At 37.3% G+C, this 21277-nt stretch overlaps 1 protein-coding gene across 2 annotated transcripts in view; it reads left to right on the top strand.

Annotated features, from left to right (window-relative positions):
* Positions 1 to 13513, top strand: part of MOB4 (MOB family member 4, phocein) — a 38052-nt gene extending 24539 nt beyond the window's left edge. Inside the window, exons 5-7 of one of the 2 annotated variants that reach the window (XM_006862008.1) lie at positions 10818 to 10897; positions 12722 to 12833; positions 12963 to 13513. In XM_006862008.1, the coding sequence (XP_006862070.1) occupies positions 10818 to 10897; positions 12722 to 12833; positions 12963 to 13094 (324 nt within the window). In that variant the 3' untranslated portion in view covers positions 13095 to 13513. The remainder of the gene's footprint in view (positions 1 to 10817; positions 10898 to 12721; positions 12834 to 12962) is intronic. The other variant, XM_006862007.1, reaches the window with a different exon arrangement.
* The last annotated feature ends 7764 nt before the right edge of the window (positions 13514 to 21277 follow it).

Raw genomic sequence — 21277 nt, 5'->3', positions numbered from 1 at the left:
CAGATCACTCTTTTTTTTTCCTTCCTCTTTCTTCTCCTGGTTGAGTTCTGATCATCCATTCATCGGGACCAGGTCACGTGGGTACCATCTGCAAGTGTGGGTGTTCTTGTGCATATGCCCTATTTTCCTATCAGCTGGTAGCTTAACTCTCTACTCTAGTCCTCTGTGGCCATGCCGCTGACTCTGGGCCCAGGAGTCCCCAGGTCTCCCCGCACTGCTGGCCAACCAGGTGCCCATCTGGGTCCACAGAAGCCCACTGAACATTGTAGGACTTAGCTTGCCGCTTCATTGCTGCTTTTATCCCACTTCCCCCTATTGGCGATGCATATGGTTACCAATTAGGGCGCGTATTTCCGTTGAGTCTTAGTCTTTGAAGGTGGTTTGTTGTGCCCATTTTTTAATTGGGTTGTTTTTCTTTTTCTTGTAGAGGTATTGTAATTTTAAATTTAGCAGTTAGTCCCTTGTCTGATAATGTCGTTGCCAAAATATGGACTCTCTTTCGATGAAGTCTTTTGATGCACATTAAGTGTCTTAAGTTTTAGGAGGTCCCAGTCATCTCTTTTATCTTCTACTGTTTGTATGTTTCCAGTTATTTTTTACAGTATATTTATGTCATCTGTTAGAGTCCTGAAGTTTGTCGGTATTTTTTCATTGATCTTAAAGTTCTAGGTTTCACATTTAGGTCTTTAAATCCATGTTGAGCTTATTTTTGTATATGGTATGAGGTGTGAATCTTGTTTCATTTATCTACAAATGGATTTCCAGTTTTCCCACACCATTTGTTGATGAGACTATCTCTTCCCCATTTAATGTGTGATGACACTTTGTTAGAGATCAGCTGACTGTGTGTGGATGGACTTGCTTTTAGGTTCTCAGTTCTTTTCCGTTATCTATGCTTCTTTCATTGTACCAGTTTTGGTCAGTATGGTTATGTTGTAGATTTTGAGATTAGGGAGTGAGAGGACTCCAACTCTGTTGTTCTTGCTAAACAATGTTTTATTTATCCAAGGTCTCTGTCTTTCCATATTAAGTTAATGATCAGGTTTTTCTATCTCTTTAAATAATGATAAGGAATCTGGATTGGGGGATTGAATTATATCTACAGATTGTTTTGGGTAATGTTGGCATTTTCACAGTGGTAAGTGTTCCTATCCATGAACATGGTATATTCCTCCATTGTTGTAAGCCTCTTTTGGTTTCTTGTAGTAGTTTTTTGTAGTTTTCTTTCTGTAGGTCTTTTGTTTCTCTGATTAGATTTATTTCTAAGTTAGCCATCTTTTAGGTGGCTATTGTAAATGGTATTGTTTTCTTAATTTTCTTTTCAGAACTGTCTTTATTATTGTGGAGGAATCCAACTAATTTTTGTGTATTGTGTATATTGGTCTTATACCGTGCAACTTTGCTGACCCTTTCAGTGAGCTTCAATAATTTTCTTGCTGAGTGTTTCTATAGTATTTTCTACATATAGGATAATATCATCTGAAACTAGAGTTTTTACCTGTACTTTGCCAATTTGGATGTCTTTAACTTCCCTTTTCTGTATTACAGCTTTGGCTAACACTTATAACACAATATTGAATGGTTGGTTGGTTTGTTGGATGGTTATGTGTTGTGGAGTTGGTTCCAACTCATAGTGACCCTACATAGGGTTCCCGAGGCTGTAAATCTTTATGGGAGCAGAAAGCCTTATCTTTCCTCCCGCAGAACCTCTGGTAGTTTCGAACTGCTGGCCTTGAGGTTAGCAGCCCGACTCGTAACCACTATGCTACCAGAGCTCCTTACAATATTACATAGGAATGGTGATACAGGGCACCCTATAGTTGCTTTTTATGTTGTTGAAAAAACGTATTTGCAATGAATAAGTTGTTGGTTTTGCAAAATTCTATCATGGGATTTCCAGCATCATTTCTATCACCTATGCCATGTTTTCTAACAACTGATCCTTCCATTTTGTTTCCAAACTTTACGTTCCATTCACTAATAATTTTGATTACATGTTTGATTAATTTCAGGCTGAAGAAGTCTTCATTTTTCTCATCACTGGGTTTAGTGTTTGGTGTGTAAATTTGAGTAATAGTGGTATTATCTGGTCTTCCTTCTAAGTGTATGGATACAATGTACTTTAATATAAATCTTGAAATGTTCTTTTTTACGATTTCACCTCCATTCCTCTTGAGTTTGTCATTCTTGGCATAGTAAACCATGCGATTGTCAGATTCAAAATGACCAGTACCAGTCTGTTTTAGCTCACTAATGCCTAGAATGGGACTCCTGGTGTGGTGCTGTAGGATCTGCACTGAACTGTGAACCACAGGTAGGCAGTTCAAATTTACCAGCTGCTCCTCAGAAGTATAGGGTTGCTATAAGTTGGAACTGACTTGACGGCACTTAACAACAACAACAACAAATGCCTAAGATATCATTTTTATGTGTTCCATTTCATTGACAGCTTCCAATTTTTCTAGATTCATAGTTCATGTGTGGCACTGTAGGATAATGCACTGGACCACAAAGTCGGTGGTTAAAACCCACCAATTGCTCTTCAGTAACCTTATACAGGGTCACTATGAGTCAGAACCGACTTGATGGCTGTTAACAACAGCAACAACCTACTTTGTACATTGCATTTCTGATTATTAATGGATGTTTGCAGCTGTTTCTCCTTATTTTGAGTTGTGCCCCATCAAGAAATGAAGGTATTGAAAGCTTTAGTCTGTTCATGTCATTATGGTCAACTCTACTCTGAAGAGGCACCTCTTCCCCAGTTGTTTTTGAGTACCTTCCAATCTGAGGGGCTCATCTTCCAGCACTGTATATAGTTTTCTCCTGCTTTTCATAAGGTTTTCAGTGGCTAAACATTCAGAAATTGTTCATCTCTCCTTCTTCCTAGTCCTTTTCTGAAGCTTCACTGAAACCTCCCCTATGGGTGACCTTTTTGGTATTTTGAATACCAGTGGCATAGCTTCCAGCATCACTACAACACATAAGCTACACAGTACAACAAACTGACAGACTAGTGGTGGACTTTACATTTTTAGAATGGTTAATATATTAAAAAGACAGACAATAACAAATGTTAGCAAGAAAGTAGAGAAATTGGAACCCTTGTGCATTGCTAGTAATATTGTAAAGTGCTGCATGCTCTTTGGAAATCAGTTTGGCAGTTCCTCAGAATAACAGATGTGGTGTTACCATTAAGGTTATTATTAAGGTGCCATTGAATTGGTCCCAACTCATAACCAGAACAGAACACTGACCGCCTGCTCCTTCCTGCACCATCTTCAAAATTGGTGCTATTGTTGAAGTTATTGTTTCAGCCACTGTGTCTGTCCATCTCATTGAGGATCTTACTCTTTTTCACTGTCCTTCTACTTCACCAAGCATGATATTCTTCAGAGATGGATCCCTCCTGATGTTATTGGTGTTAAGTGCTGTTGAGTCAGGTCCAACTCATAGCGACTCTGTATAGAGTTTCTGAGGAGCAGCTAGTGAGTTTGAACCACCCATCTTGAGGTTCAAACTTACTCTGTCTCCAGTGCTCCAGTGCTTATCCTACAGCACCACACCAGGACTTCTAGTCCCTTCTGATAGCATGTCCAGAATATGCAAGATGAAGTGTTTCCATTCTGCTTCTAAGAAATGTTTTGGCTATATTTCCTCAAAGATAAATTTGTTTAATCTCTTTAACATTCTAAAGAGATCTTTTGTTCAATACAAAGCATCATTTATTTTTTGAATGATGCTTCTATGAATGTTAATTGTGGATCTAAGTACAATGAAATACTTGAGAAGGTCAATCTTTTTTTCCATTTATCATGATGTTTAGTGGTCCAGTTGTGAGGATTTTTGTTTTCTTTACATTGAGGTGTAATCTATACTGAAGACTGAAGTCTTTGATCAGTCAGTGTTTCACGTCTTCCTTTCAGCAAGGAAATTTGTGTCATATGCATATTGCAGGTTGTTAATGCGTGTTCTTTTCAACCCTGATGACACTTTCTTCTTCATATATTCCAGTTTCTCATGTTATGTTTTTAGCATACAGCTTATATAAGTAGGTTAAATGGGTAAATCCTTGTCCACACCTTTCCTGATTTATAGCTACCTTATGACTCAGCCATTCCACTGCTAGGTATATGCCAAAGAGAAATGAACACCTATGTCCACACATAAAAAATATAAGCTAATATTTATAGCAGCATTATTCATAATAGCTAAAATGTGGAAACAACCAAATGTCCATCAGCTGATGAATGAACAAAATATGGTATACATACAGCATATTATTAAGCCATACATAAAACAGGAATGAAGTAATGATTTATGCAACACCATGAATGAATCTGGAAAAAATTGTGACGTGAAATAAGGCAGACACAAAAGGTTACATATTATATGATTAACTATTTGTAATATGTCTGGTCTAGGCAAATATATAGAGACAGAAAATTGATTAGTAGTTGCTTAGAGTTGGCTGAAATGAGAATGAGAAGTGACTGGTAATGGGTATAGGATTTCTTTTTGGGGCGTTGAAAGTGTTCTAGAATTTGATAGTGACAGTGGTTTATGAATATACAACTCCTGATTTGTACATTTAAAAAATGTTAGTTACATATTAAATAAAAAATAGAAAAAGTGTGTCATTTTGGTCATTTTATATCAGTTACATGTTAAATTGTTAATATTTTTAATATACTGGGTTAAATAGAATATGTCATTAAAAGTAACTTTACCTGTTTCTTTCTACTACTTTGATGTGGCTACTAGAAAATTTTAAATTCCATGTGTTGTTTGTATTATATTACTGTTTTGTGTAGCACTGCTTTAATGATTGTAGACTGTTCCATAGTCTACACTCAGATGAACAGGGTGAGAGACACAATAACTCAAAATATTTGTTTTTCACCATATCACATGTAATCATATATCTAGAGGAGAATGTTTTTCAATAGAAGCTGCTCTAGGTTATAAATACATTAACCATAAATGCCTATGGATTTATAGTTAGGAAAATATATTTCTTTTGTTATTACTGTTTAGAAATTTTCTGTTGTATTAGCCATGCGTATACTAAACCATATTAAAGCCATCAATCAAGTTGATTCCAATTCATAGCCACCTTACAGAACAGAGTAGAAGGACTCCTTTGAGTTTCCGTGACTTTAATCTTTACAGGCAGAAAAGACAGCTTCATCTTTCTCCCACAGAACAGCTGTTGAATCACCAACCTTGCGGTTAGCAGCCCAACATTTAGCCCACAATGCTATCAGGGTTTTTTAAGCCATATTAGAGTTGTTAAATTTGCATTTCTATACACCAACTTTATTCTCAACTTTTGAAAAGATTCTTATTTCGGGTTAGAGCTAGAGTAGTTTGCTGTTAGTTTCTCTGGTTGTTTTTACTTTTCCTTCCGGTTGACTTCCTGATTCATTCTCAATCATTTCCCTTTTGTTCTCCTCCCTGTCTGTCTTTAGGAGGACAGGATAAATTGGGAAATTACTTTGCAGTTTCATTGTTCCTTTAACAAATTTGCTGATTTACTGTGAGACCGGGTTTCATTGTTTCTAATCAGTTTCTGTTCGATGGCACTTAACAACAACAATATTGTTGTTGTTAAGTGCTGTCGAGTTGGTTCTGACTCATAGTGACTCTGTAGAGTGTTTCCAAGGAACATCTGGTAGGTTTGAACTGCTGACCAAGCAGTTCAAACTGACCTGCAGTCCAGTGCATTATCCTAAGATTGTTATTAAGTGCTGTCAAGTTGGTTCCAACCCATAGCAACCCTGTACAGGGTTTCCGAGGCTGTAAATCTTTACGGGAGCAAAAAGCCTCATCTGTCTCCTGCGGAACAGCTGGTAGTTTCGAACTGCTGACCTTAAGGTTCGCAACCCAATTTGTAACCACTACGCTACCATAGAGTTATGAAAATATAAAGAAACTATAAAATTCAGTAAAGACTCACAGGGAAAGTTATTTAGAGATGCTAGATTAGAATTAAGGAGCTCTGGTAGAGTAGTGGTTATGAATCGGGCTGCAAACCACAAGGTCAGCAGTTCGAAACTACCAGCTGTTTCGTGGGAGAAAGATGAGGCTTTCTGCTCTCATAAAGATTTACAGCCTTGGAAACCCTCTACAGGGTCACTATGAGTCAGAATCGACTCCATGGTACATAACGACAACGAGATTGAAATTAGAGTGCCAGGGACATAATAAGGGATTTTGTCTGGGCTATAAGAAGGCAGTGATTCTTAGGCATATTTGTGAAAAGGTAGACTTCTAGGCAGCTTGTTGTCAAGTGCCATCAAGTAGATTCCAACTCATAGTGACCCTGTATAGGGTTTTCAGAGGATCGGCTTGTGAGTTTGAACTGCCAACCTAGTGGTTCAGACTGATGTTGCTGTTGAATGTTTATCCTACAGTGCCACACCAGGACCCCTTTGGTAAAGTACAAATCAGTGGAGTAGTGTTGTGGATTGAATTGTGTCCCCAGATTTATGTGTCAACTTGGGTAGGTGATGGCTCCTAGTATTGTGTGGTTGTCCTCTATTTTGTGATCTGATGTAATTATCTTCCATTGTGTGGTATGTGTTGTAAATCCTAACCAATATGTTAATGAGGCGGGAGAAGGGAAAGAGATCTTGACTCAAGTCCAGTCCTTTCTCTAGTCACACCTTTTAGAGAGAAAAGGGGCGTAGAGCGAACAAAGAGGAGAGACCTGATTCCCACCAAGAAAGAAGAGCTGGGAGCAGAGGGTATTACAGAGCTTCTTAGACTCAGGGGACGATTGATGCCAAGACACATGCAAATGTCCAGAGTGTGCTGGGCCCACAGATATTGAAAGGAGACAGGTACCTCCCTCTAGAGCCAACAGAGAGAGAATGCCTTCCCTTAGAGCTGGCACCCTGAATTTGAACTCTTAGCTTCCTAAATTGTGAGAGAAGAAATTTCTGTTTATTAAAACTGCCTACTTGAGGTATTTGTGTTATAGCTATGCTAAGTCACTAAGATTTTGGTATTTGAAGTGTGGGGTGTGAGGTGCTGTTTTAACAGATATCTAAAATGTGGTAGCATTTTTGGAATTGGGTAATGAATAGAGGCTGGAAGAATTTTAGGGTGCTTAGTAGTAATAGTAATAAAAGAGCTCTGGTAGCATAGTGGTTATGAATGGGGCTGCTAATCTCAGGGTCAACAGTTTGAAACCAGCAGAAGTTCCGCGGGAGAAAGATGAGGCTTTCTGCTCCTGTAAAGATTTACAGTCTCAGAAACCCTATGCAGGGTCACTATGGGTTGGAACCGACTCGCTGGCACTCAACAACGACAGTAGTAATAGTAATAGCAAGGTCAGTGGTTCAAACTCACCAGCTGCTCCTCAGAAACTGTATACAGGATTGCTGTGAGTTGGAAACAACTCGATGACACTTAACAATAGCAACAACGAATAGTAATAGCCTAGATTGCCTTGAAATGACAATTGGTAGAATTATGGACAGAAGACAATTCTAGTGATGGCTCAGAAGGCAGTGAGGAGAGCTCAAGAATAAGTCTCTGTTATCTTAGAGATTGCATATGATGCTAGCAGTACAATGTTAGTAGAAATGTGGACATTAAATGTGCTTCTGGGGAGACTTTAAAACGTGAATCGATGATTGAGGAGAGGTAATGCTTAAATGCATTGGCAAAGAACTGGTGAGAATTAATTTAAAATGTTTGGTGGAACGTAGAACTTGTAAATCATGAACCTGAATTCTTGGCTGAGGAGATTTCTAATGAATATTTTAAAGGGACTACATCGTTTCTCCACTCTAAATGAGAGAGGAAAGAGATGAATTTAAAAATGATCTGTGTAAAATTAAAACAAAAGATTTGGAAATTTTGATGTACAAATTAAGGACACATGCCTTACTATTTTTACCAAAAGATGCGTGGCTACACAAAGTTTTGTTAAAGAAATTAAGCCTGTGACTGATGGATGTAACTGACTATGTCAATAGAATACCCATCTGCTTACAATGAAGGAGACAGAGAAAGAATAGAAGAAGACAGTGCTGTATGCCTCTCGGAATTCTTCAGGCAGGAAAGAGGCCAAAGGAATGATCACTATTGTCCTCTTAAGAAAAGAAAAAAAAAGTATCCCTAAAGCAGCTCAGAGATTAGCAGAACAGTTAGAAGGAGCATGGGAAGCAGAGCTGCTTTTGTCTCAAAGGGTGGGGTAATAGTGTCTGGGTTTCAAGGACCCAGATCTTTTGCTACCTTGGTTCTGGAGTATGGGGCAACTGTTACAATGGTGGGGTATGCCAGAGTGGTGGGGTCACTACCCAAAGTGAACAGGCAGAAGAATGGTACTTACCAGGGCCACCAATGAGAAGCACTAGTAGAATGGGACCATCAAACCCAGTAGGGCAGAGTTGTCATCGCAGTAGGCCTGTAAGGTGGAGATCAAGCCTAGAGTCACGGAGCCTCCATTCAGAATCCAGGGGGACATGGCCAGCATCCACAATCACTGATGCAGGAAAAATCAGTGCCTTTTTGAACAACTCCCCTTTTGGGACTGAATGCTAACTGGAGCTGGAAAGTAGAGAGCCTGATATGTTCACCTCACGTGATCTATCTGGTTTCACTCAATGAATAGAAGTAGGTGAGGTTCAGCAAGAAGAGATAGGCTGTGTTTGACCAGAGAACAAAGCCATTGCCCAGATGGTCTCAGAGAATGGAGGATTTAATTTGTTCTGGGATTTGGACTTTTGAAGTGCCTGTTAATCCCTTCTTTTCCTCCATTTATAATGGAAATGTCTACCTTGTGCCTATTCCACCACTGAACATTGGAAACAGGTATTTTGGGGTCTAGATTCCACAGGTCCACAGATGAAGAGGAATTTTGCCCCATGATGGAATATACCTAAAGTCACCCATATTTGAAAGAGATGATTTAGAAGATGGGATTTTGGACTCAGAGTCAATTTAAGACATTTGGGATGATGTAGTGAGGTAAATGTGTTTTATACATGGCAAGGAAATGAATTTTGAGGGCTCAAAGGGTGGACTGTCTTGGATTGAATTGTGTCCTCCAAAATATATGTCTAAATCGCTAGGTCATGACTACCAGTATTGTGTGGTTGTCTTCCATTTTGTGACCTGCTGTAATTATCCTCCATTTAGTGATATGTGTTGTAACTCCTAACCTGTGTGTTAATAAGCTAGAATACAGTGGGATGTATCCTGAGCTTGTGACTGAAGTCTTACCCTTACTCAAGTACCCAAGTCACCACTCTTACTCAAGTCTCACACCCTTGCTCACGTCACATCTTTTATCTTACAAGAAAGAGAATTGAGCAGAGAGGGAGGGACCTGACTACCCTCAAGAAAGAAGAGCAAGTTGTGGAGCACATCCTTTGGACTTGGGGTCCCTGCACTGAGAACCTCCTTTTCCCAGGAGAAGATTGACACCAAGACACGTTGGAAATTTCCAAGGAATGCCAGGCCCACAGATTTGAAGGGAAATAAGGACCTCCTCCCAGAGCTGACAAGGAGCTCTGGTAGCGTAGTGGTTACGAATCGGACTGTGAACCACAAGGTCAGCAGTTCGAAACTACAGCCACTCCGCAGGAGAAAGATGAGGCTTTCTGCTCCCGTAAAGATTTACAGCCTTGGAAACCCTGTACAGAGTTGCTATGTGTCGGAACTGACTCTACGGCACTTAACGACAACAACAACCCAGAACTGACAGAGAAGGATTTTCCCTATAGGTGGCACTCTAATTTGGATTTCCTTCCTAAACTGTGAGAGAATAAATTTCTTGTATTTTTGTTATAGCAGTTAGATAAGTAAGACAATTAGGAGTTAGCATTATTTGGGTTATAGTTTTTGAGACCTTCATAGCTGTATGATCTTGGTTAAGTCTGAACATTCTAAGCCCGGATTTCTCATTTGTCAAGCCACAGGGTTAGATTAGATAATCAATGTTCTCTCTAGCTCTAAACATTGTTGTTGTGTTTTGTTTTTCCTACATACAATGTTGTTGTTAAGTGCCTTCTCATTTGTCAAGCCACAGGGTTAGATTAGATAATCAATGTTCTCTCTAGCTTTAAACATTGTTGTTGTTTTTTTGTTTTTCCTACATACAATGTTGTTAAGTGCCATTGAATCAGTTCCAACTCATAGTGACCCTGCATAGGGTTTCTGAGGCTTTTAAAACTGTACAGGGCGTGGGGAGAAAAATTCTTTACAGGAACAGAAAGCCTCACCTTTTTTCCAAGTGCATTTGGTGGTCTCAAACAGCGGACCTTGTGGTTTGTAATATTAGGAGTGAGAAAACGGGAGAGGGTTCATGTATTTTGTGGAAACCTGATAGTATAGTTCATGTGGTGATAAGGCCTTATTTATTGCTACTGTGCATGTCCCCAATTTATGATGTAGTTGAGTTACAGCAAATTGCAGTTTGTTTTTGTATTTGTATATCTTACTGTTAGTAATACATACTACATAAAAATTTGCAGCATGTAATTTGCTGATGTTACCATTTTCAGATGTTCACTGTTACAATATGTAAACACATTGATAATCAAAGGAAATAGTAATGAAAACTATTTAAAAACTAGGTGTTTGACTTACATCAGAACTGACTTAATGATGGAGTTGTTGGACTGGAACTCCATTGTAAGAGACTATCTGCATAACTGCATTTTATAGTCATTCTGAAATTGTAAGGCATTTTTTCTTAGAATATGCTCATGTCTGTGGAGTAAGATATCTAGATAACAGATAGCCTTAATGTAAAATATAGAGGTCTTTGTTAATATATTTTTATTTCCTTTCTTTTTTAGTGTCCTGCTATAGACTACACTAGGCATACACTTGATGGTGCTGCCTGCCTTCTGAATAGCAATAAATATTTTCCCAGCAGGTAAACAGAACTTAAGTGTCGTGTTAAACTTTTAAGATTCAGTTTTAAAAGATTGATGTTTCAAAACTAAAATTAGGTTGCTGAGTAATATTCTTAAATTTATTATTATAAAATGTGTTATATTCTTAAATTTATTTTCCTATTTATCTTCTTCAAAATAATTCAAGGTTTGAAATTAGAGTTGTGGTTAAATTGAGGACGGCAGGGATTGGCTTCCAAGGTCACAGAGATCAGTTTCATTAAGACTGGTTGGTCCCTGCTGCTTTACCTCATTCTCTGTGACTCTTTCTCTTATGAGTTAAGAGTTGCTGAGTGCATTTCTGTGTAGTTAGCCTCCCTTAAACAGCATGCGTCAAGTGTAAACTCCCCTAAATTGGACTGCCTGTTTTTTAAGGAATCCTTATCCTTGCCTGTAGGTTTTATTATTTTTTGTAGACTTTTATTATGAATTGAGTGAAGGTTTACAGAGTAGATCATCTGTTTTATATTCAACAAATCACATACTTTGCTTCTTTACAATGTTTGCAGCCCCCTCCATGTACCATCAGTTAGTATACTTACCTCTCTATTCACTTTAACTCTAGCATTCCTCCCTGTGTCTCCTGCTAGCTTCATCTTTGCTCTGCCAGCTTCCCTCTTGTATGCTGCCTGCCCTGACACTCATGTTAACATGTGTCTACCCTCGAGCTTGTGAATAATTTTCCTTCCACCTAACCTTCCCCCCATAACCATCATAGATTGTTGCTTTTATCAAGAAAACCTTTTCTTAACTTTTTATGACATTTGTTGTTGTTAAGTGCCGTTGAGTTGGTTCTAACTCATAGTGACCCTGCATAGGGTTTCCAAGAAGCTGCTGGTGGGTTTAAACTTCCAACCTTGTGGTTAGCAGTCCACTGCTGACCCAACAGCATCACACCAGGTCTCATACAATATGTGTTTGTAACTGACTTAATTTCACTCAGTTTCATGTCTTCCAGGTTATCTATGTTGTGAGGTGTTTTGCAGTACATCATTATTCTTCAACATTGTATAGTATTCCATTGTGTCTATGTACCAAAGTTTGTTTAACCATTCTTCTGCTGATGATTGACTATAGATTTTTAAGATCTAGGAAAAACCTGTAGCCTACTGTACTATGGTATTGATGAAGTTTGGAAGAATAGTCCAGGACCTTTGTTTATTTTGTCTAGGGATTTGTGACCAGTTGGATTGGATTTGGAGACTTTTTTCCCAAAGAGCTCTTATGCAATACAGTTTTAAAAATAATTGATTCACCTTAGTAATCTATGTACATTAAAAAAACAAAAACAGCTAGAAATATGCAGTTACAGAGTAACCTAGTTCTATAGAATAAAATCTGAACTCAGTAGTTCTAGTCATCCATTATAGTGTTGAGTAGAGTCGTGGTGTTATGCTGTAGGACAAGCACTAGACTGTTAACCACAAGATTTGTGGTTCAAACCCTTCCTTGGAAAGCCTGTACAGGGTTGCTATGAGTTGGACTATCATGCCACTTAACAAGAGTCACCACTAGTAGATGTTAATGTCTTAAGTGTATCTTTTCTTAAGTTTAGAATGAACAGATTCATTTTGATTTAATAACACTGTATTAAACTTTAAGAAATTTCACAACTGTAATAGCAGATGGAACTTCAGCACTGTGGTTAGGTAGAAAGAGCACAGCCCTGTCTCTGTGACCCTGACCTACTCACTCACTTACCTTAGGTTTTTTTCCACATTTGTGAATTGAGAAGACTGGACTATATTTTGTTCATAAGATTTTTGTCCAACTCTATGAATATATCATTTCTTTTCCATCTTTAGGGTTAGCATAAAGGAATCGTCTGTAGCAAAACTAGGATCAGTATGCCGTAGGATTTATAGAATATTTTCTCATGCTTATTTTCATCACCGGCAGATATTTGATGAATATGAAGTAAGTGTATTTCACTAATTATCCTGATGCATTCTTACCATAATAATAAAATAATATATTTTGACATTCTTGGTTATTTAAGCTTTGCATAATGAGTTAAAGTGACACATTTTTTCTTTCTTTTTACAGAATGAAACATTTTTGTGTCATAGGTTTACTAAATTTGTGATGAAATATAATTTGATGTCCAAGGATAACTTGATTGTACCAATTTTAGAAGAAGAAGTACAGAATTCAGTTTCTGGAGAAAGTGAAGCATGAAAGAAATCAGAAAAAAAGTACTGGACACATAATTAGCATTAATTATGTACTGTATATATATCATTTTAGACACATCAATCATGTACCCATATTATAGCTTCTTTGTTTGGTATAGGTTTTTGTATGCTGTGTTGCCTTTTAAAGTGGGAAATACTTTTTAAGTTATTCATGAGCTGTATATTCACTGGTGTGGCACTCATGGTTTTTAAATAAGATTAGTGTTATCTGTTTATAATGCCTGTTAATAAAAGAATTTACAGTTTGGTAAAATTGCTGCTAAACAATCATTGGATCACAATCCTCATCAAATAAACCCATCTATAAAAAGATGAGTGGGCTTGAAGTTTCACACAAGCCATTTACTAAAGAAATAGCAACTTTTTCCTTTGGTTTTATCCCTGAGTTTAGATATTCTAGAAAATCCTGTAGTATATGCATAGTTTGGTTTTAATGTTAATTTTTCAGAAATGTATTTAAAAATTCTGTTTATATTTTTGATATGCATATATGATTATATGTATGTATATCTAAATATAAAAGCGCAAATGAAATGTTAGTTAAATAATCTTATGCTGTGTAAAGCATATTCTTGGCCAGCATAATTGGAAAGGGTTTACCTTTCTTCAGAGATGGACTATTATATATAAGATGATGATGATAAGGCACATAAATGATGTTCCTTCTGGAAACCCACCTGACCCACGCCTTCTACTCTGTTTCCTTAACCCGTTTTCTGAACTACATTAGCTTAGAAGCTTTTCACCAAACTGTTATTTAGTGGTGACTTATCCCTATTTTTATTTGTATTAATTGCTTACAGATAATACCTCATATTAGCAATTACATTACACTACAGGAAAAATGTATTGGCATAGGCTCTTACCTTTGTTTTGTAAATTTGTTCTAACTACTTGGGAAAGTGTCTTTAAAATAGTTTAACTCTTCCTGTAACTAGTATTAGTCTTTTCATTTAACCATTTGGGCAGCATTTAGATCGAATTGAAAAATATTGTAATATTTATTTTGCACCCCCTTCCTCACAGTTTGTGTTTGAATTATATGCACATTTTTGTCTCATTAGTAATTTGCAATAATTTATAGGTTCCAAGGGTGTTAATGGTCACATGTGCTTTGGACTTTGGGATTTGGTAACAATCTAATTATTGAATGCAATTTTTAAGAAAACACAGGTTTTATTGCGGCATTAATTGTAATGAGATACTGACGGTGAAAAAATTGTACATGCAGTAAAGAGAATAGTGAAATCCATCTCTTGAACAGAATTAACAAACATGGGGAACTTTTTCATTTTAAAGAGTTATGTTGAAATGAAGGTGAAATGTATTCATCTTGATTTTTTTTTTTTTTTTTTTTCAAATTTGAGGCAATAATTTATACAATATTATGAAACAAGTGTGGATAGCAGAAATGTGGGAAATAGCATGCCGAGATTGTATATATCGTTGATGCCTTTCCAAGCTTGCCAGCCTGTTTGGCTTTGAACAGTGCTATCCCAACATGCAGTTATTACTGAGCCCTAGTCCACAACTATTTTTAGGAAGTTTTATGTTCACAGTGAAAGAATGTTGATTTTTAAATTATGCATTTATATTAATGTCACTATAAACCAATGGGATAGTAATTCTTAAATGAACTTGTTAAATATCGAGAGACTAAACTACTAAGTTAATAAATTATATATAGTAATATAGCTGCTTGCTCTAGAAAGTGTCTCACAATAAATTTCTATTGTTTAACTATTTTCTTGATAAAGATTTGAATTAAGGCAGTAACTAGGATTGGTGATCTAGCTTAGTATTTTGAAAAACATTTTGAATAATATGGCTTGGTGTTAACGGGGAAATAAAATATGATTTTTTTTTCTTACTCATTCCATCTTCCCTGTACTGTGTGTCTGGAGTTGATCATAAAAAACAAAACAAAAACAGAATCCTAAAAGAAAACATCACTTTGTAGTCCTGCTTTTGTATTCATATTGACATTTCATTTGTGTCCATTGCACTGTGAGGTTGATTTATTATACTAGGTAAAACTTAAATGAAACAGTCCTATTTTTCATTAATGCTGTTAACAGATTTTTGAAACTGTGTCTGTATATACAAGAGGTATTAAAAAAATTAGTGAACCTGGCCAACTATTGATTTATAAAGTAGATCTTCTAAAAGAGAAATTAGCTATCACTTTTTGCTGAAATCCTATATAAATCTGAAAGTTACAATTATTTTTTCGATAAAAGTATTTTGACCACAGTTTAACACTTTTTCTTTTACATTAGGTAGAATGAGTAACTTTTTTGACTTACGTTTCCATAAGTAGCTGTAGTTCATTTTTGTGTATAAATTTTCTTTTCTCTGACTTAAATGTTAGTTTGCATTTCTGCATCAGATTCTCAGTTAAATTCTTTATTGATTTAAGTTTCTAATATAATAAAAATTTTAAAATCATGGTTACATTGTAGTAAGGTCTGTGTTATGGTTAAAAATACTTTCACTAACTGGTTAATAGAAAAACTAATTATTTTTTCCCTTGGATACTTTGCCCTGCTTTCTATACGAAGATCCCCCACAAGGGTTTCTTATAATTTAATCAAGGCAGCAAAATTCTAGAGTTTAGGTAGTTTATTTTGTGAAGAACATGTGCTAAATATTTCTTAGTGTATTTCTGCCATGCTATGATAATTTTTTGTTGACCATTGTATTGTGCTTTAGGTGAAAGTTTACATAGCAATTGAGTTCCTCATTTGATGATTCATGTACCGGTTGTTTCATGATGAACCCCACAATTTGTTAGCACTCTTCCCTTCCTGGTTTCCCCATTTCTGTTAAGTTTTCCTCTTCCTTCTTGTCTTTTCATGTTTGCTTTTGTGCAAATGCTGGCCCCTTTATCTCTTATACCTGATTGTCCTAAGAAGCACATTTCCTCACTGTCTGGATTTTGGACCTATTATGTGTCTGAAAGGTGATCCCTGGGAGTGTTTTCAGTCCTAAATTAGAAGGGTATCTTATGGCAGTTGTCCTGGGAGTTCTTCCAGTCTCTTATCAGACTGTAAGTCTGATCTATTCTGCGGATTTGAATTATGTTCTACATTTTTTTCCCCCTACTCTGAGACCTTCTGTTCTGTTCCTGGTTAGATGGTTAGTAGTGGCAACCAGATACCATCTAAGTTCTGGTCTGTGGCTAGTGGAGGATATGGTTCTTGTGGCTCATTAGTCCTTTGGATGAACTGCTTCCTTATGTTTGGTTTTCTTCACCTTCCTTTGTTCCAAACAAGAAGACACCAATAATGTAGCTTTGATTACAGCTTGAAAGCTTTTAAGACCCTAAACACTACTCACCTCACTAGGATGTAGAACAATATCTTTATGACTTAGATGGTCCCCCAAGACTATGATCTTCAAGTCCAGTATATGATATGTATATGTATCATATATCATATGTATAAACAGTAGATGATAATGTTTTTAAAAGTGATTTCAGTTGATTTTCATTTCTTGAGTTCAGCTAATGCATAAGTAAGACAGTACAGATGTATTTGGTGCAACATGTTTAGCAGTTTGAGATGATCAATACATGAAAACCCATTTCCTAAAAAAATCGTATGCATGATTAAAATCCATCACTGTATAGTCAATTTTGACTTATAACAACCCTAGAGGACAGAGTAAGGAGCTTTGGTAGCATACTGGTTACAAGTCTGTGAACCTCAAGGTCAGCAGTTTAAAACTAGCAGTGGTTCCACAGTAGAAAGATAAAGCTTTCTGCTCTCGTAAAGACTGACAGCCTCAAACCCTGTGAAGGGTTACTATGAGTCAGAACCGACTCCATGGCACACCACCCCCATAGGATAGAGTAGAATTGCCCCCTAGGGTTTCGAACACTTGTGCATTCAAACTGTAGACCTATTTATCAGTTAGCAGCTGAGTACTTATTCATTGTGTCACCAGGGCTCCTTGCCTCCTGACTATTGTTAAGTGCTGTGGAGTCAATTCCAACTCATAGCTACCCTGAATAGGGTTTCTGAGGAGCAGCTGTTGGATCTGAACCACCCATCTTGTGGATTAAACCAACCTTGTGCTCCAGTACTGTATCCTGTAGCACCACACCAGGACTCCATTCATGCATGACTAGTGTAGATAAAACTACCAAGTTTTTAACCAAGTGATTTCACTAAAGAGTAATATTTACCCATCTAACACTTGAGTATCACTCTTAAAATTTGGGGCTGTGTAGGTAAGTTATGTGGGGCTGAGCATCTAATTAAAGTATTCTGTTTGTGTGATTTTTTGCTATTTATATTTTTTTGTAGTATACAAGGCTTCATATCAAGTTTAAGAGCCTGATTAGAGAGAAGAGTAAAATTTCATTAATAAACTAAATTACTAAAATGATAGTATCAGTTATGTTTCTGGAATTAACTTTTGGATTAATTGTAATTCAACACTTAATAAGATCTTGATTCAGTTAGTAAAGGTAGTTTATAATTCCAGGAGTCCTGGTGTGGTGCCACAGGATAAGCACTTGACCTTAAGGTCAGTTTGAACTGCAAGGTTCAAACTCACCAGCTGCTCCTCAGAAACCCTACATAGGGTAGCTGTGAGTCAGAACAGACTCATAGTGCTTAACAACAATAACAAAATCAAGCAGGAATAATAGGATTCAGTCCATATACATCAGTGTCCCTTAGAGGTACATTGAAGGGAGTAACTAAGGAACAAGAAGACCCCAGAGATGAGGAAATCGTGGGTAAACTCATTGTTGCACTAAGGAAGGAAATACCCTCCTCCCCCAATTCCCCAGTTCAACAGGAACCCTTTGATTTTTGTGAGTAAATCCCTGCTTAACTTGGAAAAAAGAGTCATCTTGTTTTTAAAACTATGGTTGCATATAGAGAAAACTACTTGCCTTGATTTGAGTAATACCATGCCTACTTTTGAATATGGTGCTTTGAGTTTTAAATAACTTTTGACAAAAAAAATGCAGGTTTTAACCGTCTCCCCTGCATTCTGACTATTGAGGTCCCATGTTAGTGATTATATTAACTTTCTGCATCTGCTGTAGTAAATTACCATAGAATTGTCTTAAAACAACACACATTTATTCTCTTACATTTCTGGAGGCCAGAAATCCAAAATCAGTTTTATTAAAATCCAAGTATCTGCAGGGTTAGTTCCTTCTGGAGGCTCCTGTAAAGAATCATCCCTTGTCTTTTCCAGTTATTGGCATTCCTGGTTTGTGGCCACATAAGTGCAATCTTAGCTTCCGTTATCACATTGCCTTCTCTTCTGTAGTTTCCCCTCAACCTTTCTTACAAGAACGCTTGTGATTACATCATTGGACACCCCTGGATAAACCAGGATAATCTCCCCCACCTGAAGATCCCCAAACTTAAGTGCTACATCCCTTTGCCAGATAAAGCACCATTCATAGGCTACTTTATGATTAGGGGATTAGGACATTCTGTTAAGTGCTATTGAGTTGGTTCTGACTCATAGTAACCCTGTATGGGGCTTCTGAGAAGTGACTTGTGGGTTTAAACCACTGGCCTTGTGGTTGGTAGTCCAGTACTTATCCTACAGTCCCATACCAGGAGTCCTAGGACATTTTGTTGGGAAGTGCTGTTGAGTCTGTTCCAACTCATAGTGACTCATAGGATTTCAGAGGTTGTAAATCTTTGCAGGAGCAGAAAGCCTCATCAAACTGCTGACCTTGTGCTTATCTTAAAAGAGCCACCGTCCTCAAAGCATTTCTCATAGTGAATCAAAAATATGTACTCTCCTAGGACATTTTAGGAAACTATTCTACCTACCATCAAAAGCCATCCAAATTCACATTATTAATCTCAAAAAATTCTGCATGCTACTGTTTTTTTGTTTTAAAACTTTTATTGTGAATTGAGTGATAGCTTACATGGGAGAACATTGGGTTTGCACTCATCCTATTGTATTTTGTCTTATTGCAATGATTACAATCCCCTCCATGCATCATCATTTGCTTTCTCTTCCCTCTTTTTTTTTTTTTGATATACACAAAAACACTCAGAAATATATAATCATTTAAACAACCAAAGGGCACATTCTGTTCACAGCCTTTCTCTTTCCATGAGTCTAGAGTCCTCAGATCCTCTTTCTCTCCATGTCATCATCTCTGCCATTGTCTGTGGTGTCTCTGTTTCTCTGGTTAGGGTCCCATACTCCCTTGATGGTCCTAGGGTCCTCTGTTTCTGGAATGTAAGAGTAACTACTCTCCCCTTTATGTGACAAAACTTCTACCTTTACAGTTGTGACAATCGATATTGTCACAACAATCGATATTGAATCAAAAGAATCTTATCCCTATCTCATATCACCAGACCCATGTGGACAAGAAAAGCTTTCAGTGGGGATTCTACCTTCCTCTGTACTGTTAATTTTAACTGATCATGGTCCTTTTTACTTCCTGAGTGTTGTACTTATTTCCTACCTGTTAATGTACTTTATAAGGAGCTCTGGTAGCGTAGTGGTTACGAATCAGGCTGCGAACCTTAAGGTCAGCGGTTCGAAAGTACCAGCCACTCCGCAGAAGAAAGATGAGGCTTTCTACTCCCGTAAAGATTTACACCCTCGGAAACCCTGTACAGGGTCGCTATGGGTCGGAACCAACTCGATGGCACTTAACAACAACAACAATGTACTTTATGCCTTTCAGTTATACATCTTCTTTTATGTCTTGGATTGAAAAGGTGAAATTTGAGATCACTTTCTGCAGATTACCATTTGCAGTGTTTTGTTATATTGTATATAGTATCACTGTGAGCCTGAATAGACTTAATGGCACCCAACAACAACTCGTTCTTTTTTTTTTTAACTTTTTATTGTGAATTGAGTAAAGGTTTACAGAGAACATCATCAGTTTTACATTCAACAAATTGTATATTTTGTTTCATCTCACTGATTGCAGTTCCCTCCATGGAATAACAGTTATCCCGCTTCCTCCCTGTGGTTCCTATTTCCATACCATCTACCTTCCCATCCCTTTTCAACTTTCTCCTTAGGGAAATGTTGCCCTTTTAATTTTGAATGACCAACCATTCCATCATTCATAGCATGTCAGTTTTGTTGTCCCTCCTATATACCTATCTACTGCTTGGCTGAAGGTTGGGCCTTGACATGAGTTCCTTTCCAGACTTGAAGGGTAGTCAAGGGCCATAGTCTCAGGTTCCTCCAAACTCTTTCTGACAAGTAAACCCAGTCTTCTTAAAAAATTATTTTTGAGTTTTGTTCCATATATTCTTCCTCTCTTATCTGGTAACTTTTAATGCAGTCACTTTCAGAACAGTTGGTAGTGGTAGCTGGGCACCATCTAGTTCTTTCAGTCTCAGAGTTGTGGAGACTCTGAGATGTTCATGTGTTCCATTAGTCCATTGGACTAATTGATTACAAGTCTCTTCAATTATCTCTCTTCTGCGTGTGGAGAGACCAGTGTCACCTTAGATGTCCGCTCATGAGCTTTTAAAGATTCCAGATGCTATTGAAGTAGGATGTAGAATACTATCTCTGCAGACTATGTTATGCCAATTGACAATAGTGTCACCTGAGAGACTATGGTCCTGAGTCCCCAGGCCCAGCAACTCATTGCCTTAAGATGTTTGATATCTTAAATTTTTATCATTTTGCCTGCTGGCTGCTCCATCACATTCATAATTGTGTTTGCAGAAAAGGTAAATATCCATGTACCTAATGTCCTCTTTCAAACTACTCTTCCTCCCATATCCATTCAGTCTGTGTCTCTGTTTATCTACACTCAGAACACTGTTCCAAGGCTGTGTATATATCACTATTTACCTCTGTCCCCTTTAGCCCTTGCATACTTCCCTGTGTCTTTATCTGTCTTCATCATTCTACTAACCTCCCTCTTCTTATATATTGCCCTCCCCAACACCAAGTTAACATGTATCATGTACCCTCTAGTTAGTGAATAACTGTCACTTCCCTCTCACCCCTGGTAACCACCAAATAATGTTTCTGTTAGTATGAAAACCTTTTCTTGCATTTTTACAATGGTGGTTTCATATAGTATTTATCTTTTTGTGATTGGCTAATTTCACTCAACATAATGTTCATGTTTTGAGGTGTTTTACAGATTCATCATTCTTTGATATTTCATAGTATTCCAATGTACCAAAG

This window comes from Chrysochloris asiatica, unplaced genomic scaffold (assembly GCF_000296735.1).
Source record: "Chrysochloris asiatica unplaced genomic scaffold, ChrAsi1.0 scaffold00045, whole genome shotgun sequence".
NCBI classification, from domain to species: domain Eukaryota; kingdom Metazoa; phylum Chordata; class Mammalia; order Afrosoricida; family Chrysochloridae; genus Chrysochloris; species Chrysochloris asiatica.
This window is presented reverse-complemented; position numbering and strand designations above follow the sequence as displayed.